Here is a 21,895-nt window from a genome sequence, read left to right as displayed (position 1 = left end):
ATAAGAGATACCATGTTTAAAAAGTATCAATTACAAATTAAGGAGTTTTTATAGATTAGCTGGATGGAGAACAAAGCTGAAAATTGTTTAAAATGGTGATACAGTCTTAGTAATATAATTATTAGGCAAGTCAAAAATGCGGCTTTGTGTTAAAAAGAGAAAAATTTGAAATATAGTTTGTATTTTTTGAAAGCTCTAATCAAAGTGGGTTACTCAATTAAAAGTTGACTGCATAAATTTTTAACAATAGTTTGAACTATTGAGAAGTAATCACAATTAATGTCACAATTAATGTCACAATATATGTAAAGTTTTTACATAGATTGTGACATTTTTTTTTTGTGACAGTTTTTTTTTTTGAATACCTAATACTTTCTTTTTTGCTTCCACATATTTATTGGTTTAGTGCATTCTTAAAGAACGTTTCTTTGACAAGGAACTTATAATATTTCTCCAAGTTTTTATATTTTACCGTAGAATTTTTGCTGGATTTAAAAGCAAACTTCTATATTTAAATGAAGAGATATAAAATACATTTTTGTAAATCCAGCAAAAATATTACCAATTCTTATAAATATTAAATTCTTAAAAATGTTGCCAATTCTTATTTAATAATTATTAATTCAATTCTAATCTAAAAATTTATTATTAGTTGTTTCAAACAAACAAACAAACAAACAAAAAAAACAATAAACCAAATAAATTTTTCTAAACCTTCATTTTTTATTTGCAATGCGTTGATTTCTTGTGACGTTTTAAAACAATATAATTGGATAGTTTTTTTTTTTTGAGGAATGTGATTGAATAACTTTGAATTATGTTAAATATGCGATGTTTGAAATCCCCTTCCCCCTGTCTGCTGCAGGGGGAAGGGGATTTCAAATAAAAATTAAAAAGATTTTGCAATTAGATTTTTTTGCTCAAATCAAGCCCTGAATATGTTAAGGCCTGATTATGTCCTGGTTATGTCCTGGGTTTTTGATTATTTGATTATGATAATTATGATTATGACCCCTAAATATGCTAGGGCAATTTTAATAATTATTATAATTTAAAGTTATTTAATCACAAAAACGTTCTTTAAGAACGCACAAAACCTATAACTAAACAGGGAAGCAAAAGAGAAAGTTTTAAGGTATTCTAAAAACAATTACTTTACATAGATTGTGACTTTTGTTGTGTTTACTTCTTGATAGTTCAAACAGTTGTTAAAAATTTATCCAGTGTTGATATTAAATCTTATATTTTTACATTTAAAATTTTGAATAAAGATGCTTAGTTAAAGCACATTTTATTTATAAATTTGTGTTACGTAAGTTGAAACTTTACGAATAATTGCAAGTAAAAGTTTTAATGCTTTTTAAAAATGTCTAATAATTATTGGATGAAGAAATATTATTTAAAATTGCATAATTGCTTAACTTATTTGTTTGATTATTTGTATAAAAATTGAATAAATAGAATTTCAATTGGAATTTTTCACTTTGTAGTTAAAAAAAAGAAAAAACTCTACTGCCAATATTATTGATTTTAAACAATTAAATAAATGAATTGAAACAACTGGCTGTTTAAATAACAATAATCGTATTTTAAAAATTCTTAAGAAAAAATAAAAGCAAAAGTTTTTCCAGGTTCCTAGAGCTGCTTATGTAGATAAGACCAGTGTTTTTTTTTTTAGAAAAAAGGTGTTGGCAACTCACCCTGTAATTTTCTTTATGTCAAAAAGCAATACTGTATATAAGATACAAACTCTACAAAACTGTTAACTTATATTACAAATCCCAGAGTTTTTTTTTCCAGTTTTTGTTAGACAAATTATCTTGTCTCTTTTCCTTGTTTTGTCTACAGCTGAATGCCTTCCCCTGTGTAACCACGAATCAACGTACAGTGGGACCACCGCTAACAAGCTTTGATCCTTCAGATTAAACAGTATTTTGCAGTGGTCCTACTAATTGGATGAATAACAATGTTGAAACTGCTTTGGGCTGTAATGAAGCTCTTGTTGGTGCGATGATCAAGTTTGTCTGTGAAAATCCTCATTTGCATTCACTTGAGGAAATAGGGATAGCATGCTAAATGTGTATAAATAAACTAGATTTTTAGGATATATTTTTTTCTACAAGGTAATCACAGAATCCACAAATCATTTCTCTTTCATTTAATTGTAGTCTCATTGAAAGATTTCTTATTTCAGTTTCTCCAAATATCACCTGAGTGTTTATGTTTTCTGGCCAATAATTTAGGTCTAAAATTTGACCCCATTAAGCTAAATTGGCTTTTTTAGTTTTCTGTAAAAGACATTCTTATCAATAGCCGAATTATTTTTTGAATTCTCTATGAAATTCCATGAATATGGAGATTCTGTTTAGAAACTGAAACAAATTTATAATAGAGACCGCCATTTTTCCCTTTTTTTTTCAAATATTTGTACAAGTTGTGTGTGTGTGTGTGTGTGTTTGAGTGAGAGAGAGAGAGAACACATTTGCAAGTCTATAACAGGTATGTTATCCGGGCCACAAGCTATAGAAGAGTCCAAGCAGGAAATCACTTTAGATACAAAATCTGGAGTGAAAGGAATGTCAAACAATGGATCAACTTGTTTGTTGGCAGTATCAGGTAGGATGTGATTACTGGAATCAAGAGATAAAGTTGATAAAAAGTTTTTAGCAAACGATTCATTATTGTCTATAGATAAGGTTACAAAATCTAAGCCATGCAAGAAAGGAGGAATGACAGATTTTGCCCTTATTGTAGACACTGTTAGATTCTCCAGAAGTCTCTAGAGCCTAATTTTTGAGATAAATTCACAAAAATTAGTACTATCCACAAAATCTTATATTTTTGAAATATAAGATTTTGTAAAAAGCAGGCTTTGGCATTAGATAAAATCTTTTTATAATGGTTTCTAACAATAGTGAACAGACTGCTGTTTTCTAGAGAATTGTTTTGGCGGTAGATATGGAAGTAATGGTTACAATTGGAAATTGCAGCAGCACAATGAGAGAAAAACCATGGAGAAGAGTGAAAATTGGCTTGGAATCGTTGAAAGGGAATAAAAGATTCCATGTTTTTGAAGCCTGAATCCAAGTAGTTACATAAGAAGCACAATTAAAGGCATAAAGACAAAAGATTACCCAAGGGCCAAAGAAAATTGCAGAAAAAGTCCTATTCAGCTTTAAGGTAGTTTTAAGTTGGATATGGGGATTCTGATAATGAAGAAGAATGAGATAATAGTTTTAAAGAGATAAAACCTTGATCAGAAGTACTGAATGTGGAGAAGGTTGAATGTGGAGCAACTGAGCACTTACTAGGATCAGAAACAAGACATAAGTCGAGTAGAGAAGGTAAATGATTTGGATTGTCTAGAAAGCGAGTTGGAAAGTTGGAAGGAAGGAAACAACAAAGATGTTGGCTGAAGGATAAAAAGAATATGTTTGATTAATTTGATCAGAAATAACATCAAAAAGAGTGCATTCTTGAGATGAAGGAGAGTGATATGGAACAAAGAGAAAAGTGATAGAGTGAAGCGGTGCTAAACAAAACCAATTAAAAGAATAGTCTGTGGATTCAAACTGTTTCGACAAATAGGTGAATTCTTACAAATATAAATGCCCAGGCCAAGTCTTTATGAGTTAAAGGAAAATAACCATGAACACTAAGATTACAAAATGAGACTAACTTGAGCTGAACTTAAGTTAGTCTCACTAGAGCAGGCAGATCCTTTGAATTTTGCAAGTGATAAGACTCAACAGAAGGAAAGTTACTTGGAAGACCATAAATATTAGTGAAGTTTAGGTTTAGAGAACTTGGTGATAACAATCGTTTTTTGTGTTTCATAATTTTTAGTACTTTTTTTTTTTTAAATCAGTTAAAGGACTTAACTCAAAACATAAATCGTACTCAATACACTACCTAACAGTCCAAGCAATTGCCTCATTACTACTAATAAACCCTAAGCTACCACAGAGTTCAGAAAACCTGACTATCAGCCAGCCTCAGAACCATAAAACTGAGTTATAGTGCTGTACCCTCATTAGGAGATAGAAGAATGAGTTGTAGTCATAAACAGAGACACAAGCAAAATCTATGCAATGAGTCAAGAAGTTCTAGCTTGCAAAAACTAGAAACAATGTATTATAAATACATCTACACCAGCCTAATAGATGAAGAAGGGGTGCAAAGCTGGTCAACAGATAAATCCTGTTTACGCCTAAAGTTTTCCCTAGGAGACCTTCTGCAAGACAGTAGCCAAATACATTCAACGTTTGTGTAAGATGAGTATGATTATTCTGCAAGACAGTAGCCAAATACATTCAACGTTTGTGTAAGATGAGTATGATTATTGAGACACTATCTCTAGGCTTTACTCAACCAAGAGCCCCTAGCCCCAAGTGTTTTAAGTCAGAGTTGGCATCTCTTAGCCTTTGCCTAGGTTTTACTGGGTTACATTTGACCAGTAGCAGGATAACCTGACCTTACTGACATATATGTATATATATAAATATATATGCATATATATAAATATATATGCATATATATAAATATATATGCATATATATAAATATATATGCATATATATAAATATATATGCATATATATAAATATATATGCATATATATAAATATATATGCATATATATAAATATATATGTATATATAAGTATATATGTATATATATAAATATATATATATATATATATATATATATATATATATATATATATATATATATATATATATATATATATATATATATATATATATATTTGGTACCTTCACTTCATAAAAGGCTGCAAGAAACCACTATTAGAGTTGGAAGTTTCTGGGTGAAAAAAGATGAAGTTTGCTGAGCAAGATAATGATTGACAGACAACTTAAAAGATTGCAAACTACATGAATCAGGAAAACAAGATGAAAGAAACGAATTTCAAAAAACTGATGTTCAAGGAAAAAAACTAAGCAAGTAAGAATTTTTGGAGCACTTATTAACAGTCACAGTCAAAGGATGAGACTTAAATGAATGATGAGTAACACGAGAATGACTTTTAGTAGATGGTACAAGAGACGCTAGCTCTTTAGAGCTAGAAAAGAGAAAGAGAAACAATATTACAATAATGTGATAAAGGTTGAAGGTTGGCTGCAGGTCCAACTATGTTTATATATATATATATATATATATATATATATATATATATATATATATATATATATATATATATATATTTATATATATATATATTTATATATATATATATTTATATATATATATATTTATATATATATATATTTATATATATATATATATATATATATATATATATATATATATATATATATATATATATATATATATATTAGGGTGGGTCATATTTTTATTTTTTCTGATTTTTGCATCTTTACTAGTGGGAAAAGTTGCTACACCATGTAATACGACTACCTGAAAAATATTAGCCTTTTTGAATTTAGTTTAAAGGGGGCAACTTTAGCTTACATTATATGGGTATGAGATCCACTGTTACTCGCTTACATATCACCTGAAAATAAGTAAAAACACCATATAATGAATAAAAGCTACATTTGTATACTTAAAAAAAATTGTGAAAATGCAAAATCCTTGTATAAAGTCCTTTTTACTGTCGAATTTTGGATATTTAAGTTTCGAGTTTAAAGCGGAAACAAGTATTCCATGATATTTTTCATAGGTTTTGACAATCTTTGATACTCTAGATACTTCTTTGACCAGACATTCAACATTTTCAGAATGGCATGTTGTATCAGGAACTTGAAGAGTGTCATTTGTAACATTGATTAAGAGGTCTTCATTTTTCACTTCAGATAAAATCGGAGGAGGAGAGGTATCAACATTTGACCAGTCGATCATTTCTAAATATGAGGAAGCATGAAAATTGAGAGAAATGTTTTTTAGAGAGAAAACACATACCCATCAGTATTATCTTCTCTTTCACATAAAATAATTTTCTTTGCTGCATTCACCGCTTTTTTCCTGCCTTCATCTTTGGTGGCTGACAACAAAACACTTTCAGGATGAGCAAAATAACAGTTTCTTTGTAATACTTTCTGGGCAATTGCTGTTGTATCAGGATGATTAAGACTACGAATACATTTCCTAATCATGAAAAAATTTTGAGCTCCTTCAACGCATTTCCTATTTCTCTTGATTAAAAACCAAAAGAAGCAGTAAACTTTGATGATGTAATCAACAATTTTTATCAGGCTTATCGTGAGTTTTATGGTCAACACTTATTACCGAAACAGGCAATTGGCAAATGTGAGCCACCTGGCATGATTGAGATTTCCGGGAGGAGTATTTGTGAAATACTTCTACGTTTCTACATCCAAATTTTAGAATCCTCAGATAACAGCATTGCATGCTTTAAGTAAGTATTTCTGATCTTTACTGAGATCGTTAATGACTTAATCAGACATTTTAATGAGTACTCCATTTGCACTGGCAAAGTCAACTATCGGTAGATAATAAACATCAAAAGATAGTTGTTCACCAAGAATGCCTTTGAATACAGTAGTACAGATGTACTGCCTTTAAGTTCAGTGAAAATTGCTCTGAGAGGCAGCTCAATCAAATGAAGCAAACAAATAAACCATTAAAGAAGTTTGCCAATACGAGTTTCAAGTAAACGAATGATACCATTTGTCCAGCCCGTGTTTACATTGGTTCCATCACAAACAACACTTTGTCAGTTCACAAGAGAATTTCTGTCATTTAAAACTGAAATAATTTCTTTTCCAACATCAACTGCTTTACCACTTTGTGGACAAATGTGATCAAAGTAGACACTGCTAGGATATGAGTAGAAAACGTAATGATCTTCTTTGATGGAAGTGACCCTGCTAACTTTACCATCGTTTTGTTCCACTAACCTTAGGGTTTTGTCTATACGACCATCAAAACCAATTCCAATAATTTCTGTGGCTAGTTCTGCATGTTCTTCGACATCTTTTTGTCCCCACAGGTTTCTTTGTCTTCTTATTTTTGCTGGATCTAATATGTATTGTGGTGAATCGAATGATATATCTTTTAAGCAAGGGTTAACAATTTTGCAAGCATCTCAGTTGCTAACTCCTGTTTGTTCCGCAATTTGACAGAGTTCTTTGTATTGAAATACATTGCGATATTTGGGATCATGTCCTCTGTGTGAGCTGTCTTCTGAAACAGTAGCTTTGTCATATTCCTCATTATCATCACAACAACTGCTTTCTTTATTGCTCTTGCAGGAAAGAGTTATTGTCAATGATGAAGCTTGGCATGTTTCTGCATTCTTTTTTCTAAAGTGAATTTTTTGCTTTTGGAGTCGTTCTGTTTCTTCTTTGTCAATCTGTCCAAAACTCCCATTCCTTAAAAGGAACTTTGATGGAACAATGGCAGTTTGACCTGATACCACGATTAACACATTTGCAAGGACAAATGTCAAATACTTTGTTGAACGAACCAAGTTGGCACTTAAACGTAGATGAATTTCTCTTTTCATCAACACATTTCCTCAATCGTTTTATATCAGTAACCAATATATCCAAGCTTTTCAGAATACTTTTATATAATATCGTTGGCAACCCCGCCCTCGACCATATTTTTACCAAATCATCAGCTACTATCTTATTTACATCTCTGATTGATGGTTCTTCAGAGTCTAAGGATTGTGAGAAAGTTTTTGCGTGTCTTTTTTGAAAGTCTTTAAGCATTGATAATGCTTAAAGACTTCTGCTTTTGTAGGCAATTGACTTTACAGAGTTAGCCAAATACGGAGTGTTTTATGTCACTTCTGGTTTTGATAAAGTTTTTCTTCAAGTCCATTATGCAAACTAAAAAGATTAAGTATAAAAAATCATTCGTAATCCACATTTACAAAAAATAAATTAAAGTCATGTTTTCTTGTGAACGTAAATATTGAGTACCAACAAATCAATACACAAACATTCAAACAGTTCTAAAATATGTTAAACTTTAACATTAACAATCAAAACATATTTAAAGTATGCATATTTCAATACTAATATTGCAATATGCATTCAAAACACTAACAATACTGTGAGTGTTGTATTATCGCAATTGAAAAAAAACCATCTTATAGTTATTGATTCTACCACATGCATTACATGATCTTGTACATATATACAAAATCTTGGATATATATACAAATTAAAACTCCCATAACAATTCTTTAACTACAAAAGTCATTAAAAAAACCCTTAAAAGTATTCACAAAAAAATGAGTGAATTTTAACACGCTTCTTTACGTGACATCTATGATTTACTAATCACTAATGTTAAACAATAAAACAGTGAGTGATAAAGTAAAAATGAAATTAGAAATAGAGGCAATGTCAAACTTGGGTATAATTAACTAAATAAAATTTGAAATATTCCATTTGAATAAATAGTGAATTCGAACTATGTAGAAAAGCGTTATTTAAAAAGTTTACTCAAAAGCTGCCCCCCTAAGATGTTGAAGGAAGTCGAATTTTCATTGTTTCCTTAATATTTTCATATTGTAGCAACTTTTTGTAGTAGTTACAATAAGTTCAAAAAATATGACCCACCCTAATATATATATATATATATATATATATATATATATATATATATATATATATATATATATATATATATATATATATATATATATATATATATATATATATACATATATATATATATATATATATATATATATATATATATATATATATATATATATATATATATATATATATACATATATATATATATATATATATATATATATATATATATATATATATATATATATATATATATATATAGCCAAGAACCAAAAGACAACTAAACTAAATTGTTCAGAAAATTTAAAAAAAAATTAAGCACTACACAAATCAAAGCACAGTTGCATGTACTTAAATTGTAATAGATTTTTGTAACCAAACTTTTCATAGTAAATATCTTATATAAATTTATTTAAAAGTTTAAAACACAAATTGAAAAATTTTTTCATTTGTTTAATTTTAGGATTCAAATATACTCTTTACTATAAGTGTAAACTTACTAATTTTTCAAAAACATACCAATTTTTGAAAATAAAAGCATAGCCCAAAAGCTAGATATATACTATACTAGTTTATATTTAAAGGAGTAAATCGAGTTAATTCTTTTTATTTGAAACTGAGTTATTAGACTGGTAGAGACAGGTATGAAAACGGCTATAACAAAAGTAATCTTATTAATATAACCAAAAACTATTTAGACTGCATTTCAAAAAATATTACATCTAAACAATTAAATAAGCAGTTTGTTGAACTACCTTGGATACCTATTATTGGCCCTAAACTCCAAAGAGAATTTAGAAAACAAAATGTTAGTTATATTTCCATATGTTTTATAAAAATTATATTTTTGGTGATAATATTTTATATGCGTTTTATGTATCATAGTTTTATTTGGTCTGATACTTGGATTGAAAAAAGATTTAAAAAAAAAAAAGTAATTTTATAAGAAGAACTTAACTTTTTCTTTTTAAAAATATTAACAGTAATAGTCAATAATAAGCAAAAAATACAAAAAATTGAAATATCACTACTAATTTATCACTTAAAATGTATCCATCAGATTGCGTTCCACCTAGAATCTACTTTTAGTAATGTGATGAGATAGTAGCAACACAAATGTTTTAAGTTCTAAATAAAATAATTGAAATAAAAACAGAATGGTTTCTTTAAATTCCAAGTAAATAATAAAAAATAAAAAAAATTATAAATAAAAAAATATAATAAATAAAATAAAAAAAAAATAAACGGAAAAACAATTTTTTTAATTCCTAATAAGTTAATTAAAATGAAACAGCAAGCGAATGTTCTACTTCAATCCCAAATATGAACTTCTTATTTAAATTGTAAACAAAACAATTAAAAACTGAAAAATGAATAATTTATTATTCGTTTTTCAGTTTTTAATTGTTTTGTTTCAGAGTGATATTTTAATTTGCAATAATACACCTGTCTCTACCAGTCCAATAACTCAGTTTCAAATAAAAAGAATTAACTCGATTTACTCATTTAAATATAAGCTAGTATGAGCTTTTGGGCCATGCTTTAATGCAATGCAAACAATCAAAAAAAAACTTACTAATTTTTCAAAAACTTACTACAGCCGAGAACCAAGAGACAGCATTGCACTATGTTGTCTCTACCATCTTATTGGTCAAACAGCATTGACACTGTTGCTATTAAGTTTAGGATTCATATTGTTATATTTTGAAAACTCTTTACAAATTTACATTTCATTTTTTTATTATCAAGAGAATCCAGTTTTGACTTTTTTTTGTTTATTACTAAAAAATGTTCTCTATGATGAAATCTGTGTTTTGAGTGATTCTAGTCACAAAAATCATAAAAAATTTGGGTTATGTTAAGAGAACCAGAGGGCCCTATGTCTAAAAAAGTCATGACTGTTATTATTAACTGGCTGTATGTCCTTTGTCCAATCAGATTAGCCAAGACTTTGTTTACGCTGTTAAACAACTGCTAAAACTCTATTTGTTATCAATAAAATGGCGTACCATGAAATCACTGAAATCTCTCAAAGGTACGAACATAAATATAGAGTTCTCTAAATTATGAAGTTACCAATAGAGTAGACAAGTCAATGCTTACTACTTAGTTTTATATATTTAATATATAATAATTCTTAATATTATTATTATTGTATATAACAATTATTAATTTAGAAACTCAAAGGAACAAGATGTTGCTTGCATTCAATTACAGCATATTTTTCAATTCAACTACTCTTAATCTATCTCTGTTATTAAATCACAACCTATTAATAAAAATGATGATTTCCTTAATCAAACTGCTTCGAACAGAGATCCCAGAGAAAGTAGCAGAAAACACAGGAGAACTAGAAAAAATCTTATACGCAAACGAAAGCAAGAGCCTACCTTGTGGAAAAAGAAACAAGAAAACAACTTAGACAGAGTGGTCAGCATTACATAGCCTCAAATGGTAAAATGGGGGAAGTTTATAAAAGACTCTAAGAAAGACCTCACACAATGTTGTTTTAAATGTAAAATAAAAATTAGCATTGCTGATCAAGAAACTTTGCACAAACAACACTGGATTTTAAATGATCAAGAAAAGCGTCTTTTTTACTCCCAACCTACATTTGTAGAGAACAAAAAAAGGTTTAGCTGAAAATCCAGAACTGAAAAAAAACAGTTATTTATATTACTTTATTGTTTCTGATGAACTAATACGTGTTTGCAAAGAATTTTATCTTTGTACTCTAGATATTGATGAAAAAAGAATTAAAAATTACCACTTAACAAAAAACAAAATCAACAGGAACACCTCAACAGCATAAAAGAGGTAAAGTACCTAGTCGAACTGTCCCAAATTACATCAGAGGTTCTGTAAGCCAGCATATTCAAAGTATTCCCAGAATCGACAGTCACTTTTGTTGCAAAGAAGTTGCAATCAAAGAGTACATTCTAGAAAATCTAAATATGACCATTATGTATGAGAAATATTGTGAGAACTTTGTTTCTGACAATTCCAGCAAAAAAAAGTATGTATAGATCGATATTTAACTCTGAGTTTAACATTCATAAGTTAAAAAAAGATAGATGTGAAAGTATTAAAATGAATTCTCACCTGCTCAAATGAAAACATGGAACATGAAATTCACACACAAAAAAAAGCTGAAACTAATAAAAAAAACGTAATCGTGATGGGTTGACTAAAGCAAGTGTGTTATTTGCTTCGATATGAAAATGTTTTCAGCCTACCAACAGCAAAGGTTTCCAATTTTTTTACAAACGAAAGTTGACTGTTTTTCATATGACTGCACAATCCTCAATATCAAAAAAATTATAGTTCAGGCTGGTCAGAACTTACTAGTGGTCAATCAGGAATCAATATAGCTAGTGCTCTTCTTGTTATACAGATCAAATAGTTGCAGATGAATCTCAGGTAACTGAATTTTGTTTATGGAGTGACTCTAGTGTATTCAGAATTGAAATAGTTGTGTCTATTTCAATTCTGAATACACAGTGCCTTTAGTAATTTTCATGCAAAATCATCCACAAATTAAAAAAATCATTCAGAAATTTTATGAGCAATCACAGTGTTATCCAGGAGATAGACAGTTTACATATTATTATTGAAAGAAATATGGCAGTAGCTGAAGTTTACAGTCTAATTGGCTTTGTCAGAATCCTAAAATAAATATCTCGAAAGAATCCAATCAAGTTGATTCAAATTAAAGAAGAAAAATATATCCCCCTCCCCCCTTTCTCTCTTTTTGATAATTCTTACTTGATATCAACAAAGGAAAACTCAAAACTAAAAAAAAACTGACAGGAAAAATATATAATCAATCACTGATAAGAATAAAAACTTTAAGCGAAATTAGGCTTTCAAAGTTATCAACCTTTAAACAATATTGTAAACTTCAATTTGTCAAATTTATAACATTTTTTAAAATATATATATATATATATATATATATATATATATATATATATATATATATATATATATATATATATATGTATATATATATATATGTGTGTGTGTATATATGTATATATATACACATATATGAATATATACACATAAATATGTATATATATATGTGTGTGTATATATATATGTATATATATACACATATATAAATATATATATATATATATATATATATATATATATATATATATATATATATATATACATACATACATACATACAGCTGCGAAAAATGAAATAGCACCAAAAATTGGTTGAAATTCTTTTAAATATGTATTTAAAAGACTTTTATGTATTTAAAATCTTTTAAATACATATTTTCTAGTAACATGGCTTATAATTTTTATAAAAAACAAAATATACAAGTTTTAATATAAAGTATTCATTTATTAAACAAAATTTCAAAAATAAATAAAATAAAACGCGAAACAAATAATAGCACCACAGCTTTACTGTGTACTTTAAAATAAGGAAATATTATGAGATCAATTGTTTTAAACATTTTACAATAAATATTACTTATTTCTTAACATATTAGTATTTTGTAGCGTGACCTTGGCAATGACAGCTACACAACGTCTTGGCATTGAGTTAACTAAGCACTGACATCGCTTTAACAGTGACTCCTTCGTGATGGGTTTGGCAGCAGCAACTACCTCTTTTACGCCAGCCCACAAGTTCTCAATTTGTTTAAGATCTGGTGACTGTGCTGGCCACTCCATAACATTCGCTTTATGCTCCTCAAACCAATTCTTTGCCTACTTGCTAGTGTGCTTTGGGTCATTGTCCTGTTGGAACACCAAGGACAACGGCATTTCATAGTCTGCATACGGCAATATCACTTTATCCAATATATCAACATAAACGTGTTGGTCCATAGTAGTAGTAATGTGATAAATGGGCCCTACTCCGTAATAAGAAAAGCATGCCCATATCATTATACTACAACCTCCATGTTTAATAGTTTTGATGGTATTTTTTGGATTGTATTCTGCATTCGGCAGTCTTCTGACATACCCCCGAGAGCCTTTTCCATCATAAAGCACAATCTTACTTTCGTCTGTCCATAAAACATTCCTCCATTTTTCGAGTGGTCAGTTTGAGTGTTTTTTAGCAAACGCAATACACTTTACAACATGTCTGGCACTTAGAAGTGGAACTTTTCTGGGGCTACAGGCATTTAATCCATTAACTCGCAGACAACTCAGAACTGTTTGTACTGTTGCAGCAATGTTAAAGTCCTTTTTCAGCTCGGTAGCTGTTTTAAAAGGTTCCTTTTTAGCCTGTTGGACTAAGCGATTGGCCAGCAATGTTGAAATAAAACGTTTTTCGACCACATGTTTCAGGCTTTTCTTGAAATTTTATTGCATTTTTTTATCATTTTATTGGAACACTTAACTAAACGACCAACTTCTCTATAAGATTTCCCTGCTGATATCAACTTTCAGATCAGTTTTTGTTTTTCTGCACTACAATGCTTTCCGTGTCCCATTTTTATATGTAAATGTCTACTAATACGCACTAACAAAAAATGAATAAAACAGCAAAAAAAAACAACAACGCTTGCTATTTTCACAATTATTTTTACCGTTATCAGAGTATTTTACGATAAAAGAGTGTGTGGTGCTATTTTATTTTTCAGTCAGAATTGGCTTTTTTGATTAAAATCAAGCAACACCAAGCAGTTTTTTTCCCAAAATAGTTTGATTTAGAAAATAAACATGTTAGCTAATATTTTAAACAGCAAAGCTATAAAAAAAATTTATTTTGCATGGTATTTCCTTAACAAAAAGGAAAATACACTTAGTGGTGCTATTTTATTTTTCGCAACTGTATAAATATTTATATATATATATATATATATATATATATATATATATATATATATATATATATATATATATATATATATAAATTTAGAAGTTATTGAATTTTTTTTTAATTTTTATGTGAAAAGCTAATGGTGACAATTTTGTTGCAAATGAAAGCAATTAAACATATTTGTTTCCACAGTTAATTAGGCATACGACATAAATTAATAGTCTTATGACTAAAATGATTAAGTTATCAACTTTTCACAGATTTTTAACAATTAAATATCATTTAAAGCTTGATTTTGATTACAAAACATAAAAAAAATATTGTTATTATCATCATGAGGAAAATAAATCTTGAACTAGTACAAAATATTACTAGGGCTTAAATCCGAACAACCTTATCATGAAATCGCTGCTGAGTTCGGAAAGTCTCATAATCTCATATATAAAATCAAATTGTGCGATAATTTAGAAGTAAATAAGCCTAAAAGTGGTTGAAAGAAAATGTTTGCACCAAGAGACCAAAGAACAATCGCTCATTTAATTGCTTCTGGAGAGTCTAAAACTGCAAAGGATGTTACTAATTTAATGAGTAACAGCTATGGGACTCATGCTTCAGTGCGGACAGTCAATAGAGAGCTCAAAAGAAATGATTTCCGATCCAGAAGAAAGATCAAGAAGCCATTGTTAGTTTCTCATCACCGCCAAGCTCATTTAAATTATGCTAAACTTCATGTACACATGACTTTTGATGACTTTTATGACTGGGTTTGGACAGATAAAAGTAAAACTAATATGTTTGAATCAGATGGTATAAGATATACTTGGATAAAACCTAATTCACCATTAAGTGCTCGAGATTTTACACCAACAGTTAAATATGGCAGAGGAAAACTTTTGTTTTGGGGATGTTTCTGTGCTCGTGGAGTTGGTGATTTAGTGAAAATTAATGGAATAATGAACGCTGATGACTATATCAACATCCTTAAGGGCAGATATTTCAAGTCCCTTTGGAAATGGTGCAGAACTGTAAGTAACACGATGTTCATGCAAGACAATGACCCCAAGCATAAGGCTGATAGGACCATTAAACTCCTTCACAAGAAGAAATTGAAAATTGTTGACTGGCCAGCACAAAGCCCTGATCTTAACCCACTCGAAAATTTATGGGCAATAGTTAAACAATGGGTATACAACTTTCCTACTCCACCTAAGAATAAGGATGAACTTTGGGCTCGTGTACAAAAGGTTTGGTACTCAATTACACCCGAGGAATGCCACAAATTTGTTGCTAGTGTTCCTGAAAGAATTCAAGCTGTAATTAAATCTAAGGGAAGATATTAGTTTACTACATTATGTTATTTGCTTTCATTTGCGACAAAATTGTCACCATTAGCTCTTCACATAAAAATTTAAAAAAAAATTCAATATCCTCTAAATTTAATAAAAAGCAATATTTTTAGTTAGCAAAGTCTTAAATTTAGTTAATAAAACTAAAATTTCATTTTTCTTCGCAGCTTTTCTATTAAAAAAAATATAAAATATTTCTTTGTTCAAAAATGGTGACAATTTTGGCATATACTGTGTGTGTGTATATATATATATATATATATGTATATATATATATATATATATATATATATATATATATATATATATATATATATATATACAGCGGCTTGCCATTAGACTTTATTATTATTATTTAATATTATCAGACTTAACAAGAAAAAAACAAAATTAAGTAGTAAATATGATTTTCGCGGACAATTTTTTATCATTTAAGAGCATTTTACTATGGATAAATAAAAATCAGTATTTTTTCAAAAACAAATAAATATATTTAACAGATGATAATAGAAAATAGTTTTAAAAAATCATGAAAGAATTAAATAGCTAAAATTTTGTATCATGTCTCTTTGCTGCAACTACGCTTTGTATGCGCCGTGGCATACTCATAATACACTTTTTAACTGCTGTTTGCAGCTCTTTACTGTGGTTCCACACATTGTTAGTTTTTCAATCAACTTCTTCTTCATTGTTATTGTACTTTTAGCCATTTCCCGCTTAAGAAGCTCCCATACATTCTCAATTGGATTTAAATCTGGAGAATTTCCAGGCCAATCCAAGACATCAATGTTTTTTTATTTCAAAAAATTTGTAATGGCTTTAGCCTTTTGAAATTGCTCGATCATGCATAAAAATGTATTTTTCTTCATTTAGGAACCATTGTGCCAACTGTGGTATTAGTCTACTATTAGGAATTTCCTTATACTAGTCTTGTCTTTTACTATATTATGCAGGCTTCCAGTACCTTGATAATTATCGACCTCACCACGACAGACGTAGGATGCTTTACGGTTGGCACAATGCAATCTGAGTGAAATTTTTCACCCACTCTTCTTCTAACAAAGCTAGGTTTGACACTCATGACCTGAAAAATGTTCTCATCTGAAAAACAAACCTTAAAAAAACACAAATTAGGTTTAAAAAGATACCAAAATCAACTTTACAATTGAAGATTTTTGTTCAGCATTACTTTTTTCGAGTCACCCTGTAAAGTTTTTATAGCCCAGTTTAGACCTTTCTTCACCATAATGGGTGTTAACTTTGGTTTACGTGCTGGCCGATGTGAAGTTAAACCAAATTTTTTAAGGCGCCTGTGAACTGTACATTGGGAAATATCAATTCCCTGTTTATTGACAATCTTGGTCAATAAGTTGACAGGGTGTTTTGTTTGTTGTAGACAAATATCCCTAATTTTTCTGTCAGTTCTGGGTGTTGATAACCTTTTTCTGCAACAAGCGTCTTTACGAGCAGGTTGTAAAGGTATGTCAAAATCAAGTTTTTGCTTCACTCTCTTCATTGTGCTTTGAGAAATATTGAGTATCTCAGCTCTCTTATATTGTGACATGCTTGTATTTTTTAATAATCCTGAATTACACCTAGTTTTCGTGGAGGAAGATCACGTATCCTCCCCATTGCTAAAAAGAGAAGGTAAAATCTAATAAGATAATGTACTTATCCATAAAAAAAATAATTTTATATATTTTTGTTTAAAAAATGTGAGTATTAAGATATACATACATTAGTGATTAATAAAAAATAATTGTTAGCCACAAAATAATCTTCAAAACACGGTATTCCAATATATTTGTTTGTAGAAAGAAGCACTTCACACAACGGTTCTATGCAACATCCTGTTCAAACTGACAACATATGGTAAGAATGACAATAAAAGATATGAGCAATGTTGCTATTAATGAAATAACATTTTTAGCAACATTCCCAAAGTAAAAAATAATGAAAGAGAAAAAGATTATGTGAGGAACAAAGGTTTTTAGTGGTGTTTTTTTTTAATTTTTATCACCAAGTCTAATAATATGGCAAGTCACTGTATACATGTATATACACAAAGAGAATGAGATTGAATGAGACAGATTTGGACAGGCAACATCTAATTCCTTCTAATCGAGAAGGACTTTTAGTAATCTAGAAGGGCTAGAAGTCTAGAAGGACTTTTAGTAGAGCAAAACCTTTTATTATTGTTTTTCATTTTTTTCTGAAAGTCATTATTTATAAGTGCTTTAATATTTGAATTTGCTTTGACAGATTAATTTTGCTGTTTTGGAGGCCCAAACTCAATCAATAACTTATATAATGTAATGTAAGTTAAGTATATTGTGTCAAGAATACATGTTTATTTTCCTGAGAAGATCACTTATAATAGAACCATTTTATCTTTTTTGTAATGAATGTCGAGTTTATGAGATGAAGTTAAAACTTTTAATGCGGTTCACAATACCAATATGCATAAAACCTGATCTAAATGTTGAAACATTTTTTTGGATTTCTGCGTACCACAAGTTAAACTTTATTTTCTGTTCTAAGTTTGCCATCCTTTTGTCAGACTCGAAACTTTTCAGTTTATTTATTCTTTAGACTAAAAGGTTTTATACATAATTGCTAAAAGTTTAGTAAACAGTTTAAGTAGGATAATATTTAAGGTGTTGTGGGTGTAACATTTGTTAAACAAGGCGCCATATATCTGTGTGTGTAATTGTGTGTGTATAGAGTTATCTCATTGTATTTTTAGTATTATTATTTAAAATATTTACAACTATGTTTTCCAATACTGCTGTCATAATACTTTGTTATATTTTTGTAAAATGTTCTTTTTTTAGGAATAATGTGTGAATTACTTTGGTCTGATCCGCAACCACAGGTGAATACAAATTTTTATTCTGATGGCAAGTAAAAATATTTTAAGTTATGCTTGCATTTACTTAATTTTTTTTAAAAAAGCAAGCACATTCAATTTTTTTTATATTCAAAAAAAAAAATTTTTATATACAGCTTTGAAGCTTCTCAATGATGAGAGCATAAGTATGCTGCCTGTATGTTCCACAATTTATATGATGCTTTTAAGAAAGAGACGAAAATATTGTTATGACTTTCTTTAAGTATTGATTATAAGCTTATACTTATAATAAATTTAATATGGTTTACTACACAAAATACATTATGTGTGCATAATGAAACTTGTATGATCTTTTCTCTTGATTTTTTCTGTCAAACCTTATGTAATTATAACCTATGGTGTGTAATTTACTCTAACCACAAGTAGTTTGTACTTGAGTATCTTCAAGTCACACATGCTTATAGTGTGTTATGTATAGTGTGCTAAAAGAAACATTACAAAATTTTTTTTCAAGATAATTAGATATTAGTTATATAAAAGCTTTATAAGTTATAAGATTAAAGAGATTTAATATATATAAAAAAATTTTTATAAAAGCTTTTTATCAATGTTTTACATTATTTAGTCTGCTCTTAATACACTTAATTGTCAGCTGTAATATTAACATTATAATATATACTATATTAACATTAGATGGGTAGATCCCCAAGTAAACGAGGTGTTGGGTGCTCCTTTGGTCCAGATGTAACAAAAGCTTTTTGTAAAAAAAATAACTTGGGTAATTTTTACATTTTCGAAATTTATTTCTATAACATTTTTTGTATTTAAGTGTTTTGTTCTTTTGATTAGTTAATTTTTAATATTTTGTTTTTATATATTTTTTTAAACTTTTTTTATTAAAAAAATATTTTAATCTTGTCTATAAAAAAATAAAATAAACTTATTTTTATAAAATACATCTTTAGTTCTTCTTTATTATTTGTTGATAAAGATAAATAGTTTGTGGTTTAATTTTTTTTAAGAATATATAATTAGAAGTCATGAAGTTAAACCAGAAGGTTATGAAGTAATGCATGATGGAAAATGCATAACTGTGTTTTCTGCACCAAATTACTGGTTTGTTTACTTTTTTACTTCTCTAAAATTATTGTGTAATGTAAATATATAAAATTATTTTTCAATGTAAATATATAAAATTATTGTTTGATGTAAATATATAAAGTTATTGTATAATGTAAACATATAAAATTATTGTATAATGTGAATATATAAATTTATTTTATTATGTTAATATATAAAATTATTATATAATATATAAAATTATTATTTAATGTAAATGTATAAAATTATTGTAAAATGTAAATATATAAAAGTTTTTTTTAATTATGCTTAAGTATGTTTATCATTTATTATGGGTAGTGATCAAATGGGAAATAAAGGTGCATTCATTACCTTGAGAACTGATCTAAAACCTGTATTCACAACATATGAAGCAGTGGTATATATAATTCTCTTTAGATTTGTTCTTTTTTCATAATAATTTAGTTAACCAGGAACAAATGATAAATTGTCAATAAAAAGAATTAACTTTTTTGTTAATTATTTATTAACAACTTATTTTTGTCTGTGAAAAATTCTTAATTTTTTTGTATTATTTAGCCACATCCTGCAGTGAAACCCATGGCTTATGCTAATAACATGATGTCTATGTTTGGTCTAATGTAACTTACTAAACAAAATGAAGATGTGATGGCGTGGATCAATTAAATGTAATGTAATTAACTCAACTTGGTCAGAATGATGTTGAGAAATATTTCTCTGCTAGAGAATAATTGGATTAAAAAAGTCTTCGTACTTGTTTCCAAATTTTAAAATAAACTATTTTGATATGTATTGATGTATACTTTTTGATAAAACCTGCTGCTAGGAAATATTTGAGATATTTTATGCTTTAAATATGATTTAATTTTCTAATGACTTAATTCTAATGAAATAACTTTGCTCATTAAATCTCATTTAATGTTTTTGAATAGTTTTATATTCAATATGCAAAAATATTGGTCCCAATATTTTTATAAAATTGTTTGTTGTATTTTTCCAACATTTTATAAAAAAAAATTTAAAATATAAAACTTAAGTGATTATAAAAAATTAAAATATTCTTTAATTTTATTTTGATACACAACAATGGCCGAACTGTTGACCCAATCTCTTGATTGTTAATAATTTTATTTTGATACACAACAATGTGCAATCTGTTGATCCAATCTCTTGATTGTTATTAATTTTATTTTGATACACAATAATGTTCTAACTGTTGACCCAATTTCTTAATTGTTATTAATATTATTTTGATACACAACAATGTGCAAACTATTAATCCAATTTCTTGATTGTTATTAATTTTGATCCATATAAGAATTTAGTAATTACCAAAGTTCTTTGACTTAAAATTCTCCAGAGTAATAAGAAAAATATTATTAATAATATTAAAACTTTAAAAAATCTTGAGGGTATTTTTAGTGAAAAAACTTTAGTGAAAAAGTATTTCAACCTGCTTATCAATTGACGAACAATGAAGTGATGATTTGTGTGTAATGTTGATTTCTTTTTTTAGCAAATAAATATTTTGAGCAAAAACCATTTTCCAAAATCGGGTACTAATCAGAATAAATCGGGTACTAATCAGAATAAATCGGGTACTAATCAGAATAAATCGGGTACTAATCAGAATAAATCGTTAAATCGTGTACTAATCAGAATAAATCGGGTACTAATCAGAATAAATCGGGTACTAATCAGAAAAAATCGGGTACTAATCAGAATAAATCGGGTACTAATCAGAATAAATGTTTTTGAAAGCATTTAAAAAAGTTATTATTCTTCTATTTTTGAGGTTGATGAAACATGTCTTAAATCAGCTTTTTTCTCCAGACAGCAACCTTGTTCATTGAGGTTTGCATTTTGCAGTCAAAGAGTTGTGAGAGGGTTGTAACCACAATAACGAAAGTCAGATCCTGAAGGAACCTCTAAAAATCTTTAAATTAAAAAGAAATAAAATTTATTTCCAGTTCTAACCAAACATTCAAAATTTTGTAACAGTCAAGTTTACATAAAAATTTTGTTTTGGTATTAAAATTATTTACACATTAAAAAACCATTTCATTCTTTGTTTTAACATTTGTACTATTATTTTTTATTATGTTTTAAAAGATTAACATTTATCATAAAAAATACAGAACTCTATAAGTAAAAAAAAAACAGTTTATTGATACTTATTATAAAAACTCATTTTGTTTGTTAATTCATTAAAAAGCGTTTCGATAATATAAAGCATTTAAGAT

General features: G+C 28.1%; 1 protein-coding gene across 1 annotated transcript in view; it reads left to right on the top strand.

The window, feature by feature from the left end:
• The window catches only part of LOC100208775 (serine/threonine-protein phosphatase 5), a 52,414-nt gene extending 31,932 nt beyond the window's left edge, over positions 1-20,482 (top strand). Inside the window, exons 12-16 of the mRNA XM_065799461.1 lie at positions 18,535-18,575; positions 19,245-19,329; positions 19,574-19,667; positions 19,971-20,049; positions 20,211-20,482. Coding sequence (XP_065655533.1) covers positions 18,535-18,575; positions 19,245-19,329; positions 19,574-19,667; positions 19,971-20,049; positions 20,211-20,276 — 365 coding nt within the window. The 3' untranslated portion in view covers positions 20,277-20,482. The remainder of the gene's footprint in view (positions 1-18,534; positions 18,576-19,244; positions 19,330-19,573; positions 19,668-19,970; positions 20,050-20,210) is intronic.
• Positions 20,483-21,895: the final 1,413 nt, after the last annotated feature.

The sequence above is a fragment of the Hydra vulgaris genome, chromosome 06, assembly GCF_038396675.1.
Source record: "Hydra vulgaris chromosome 06, alternate assembly HydraT2T_AEP".
Classification (NCBI taxonomy): Eukaryota; Metazoa; Cnidaria; class Hydrozoa; order Anthoathecata; family Hydridae; genus Hydra; species Hydra vulgaris.
This window is presented reverse-complemented; position numbering and strand designations above follow the sequence as displayed.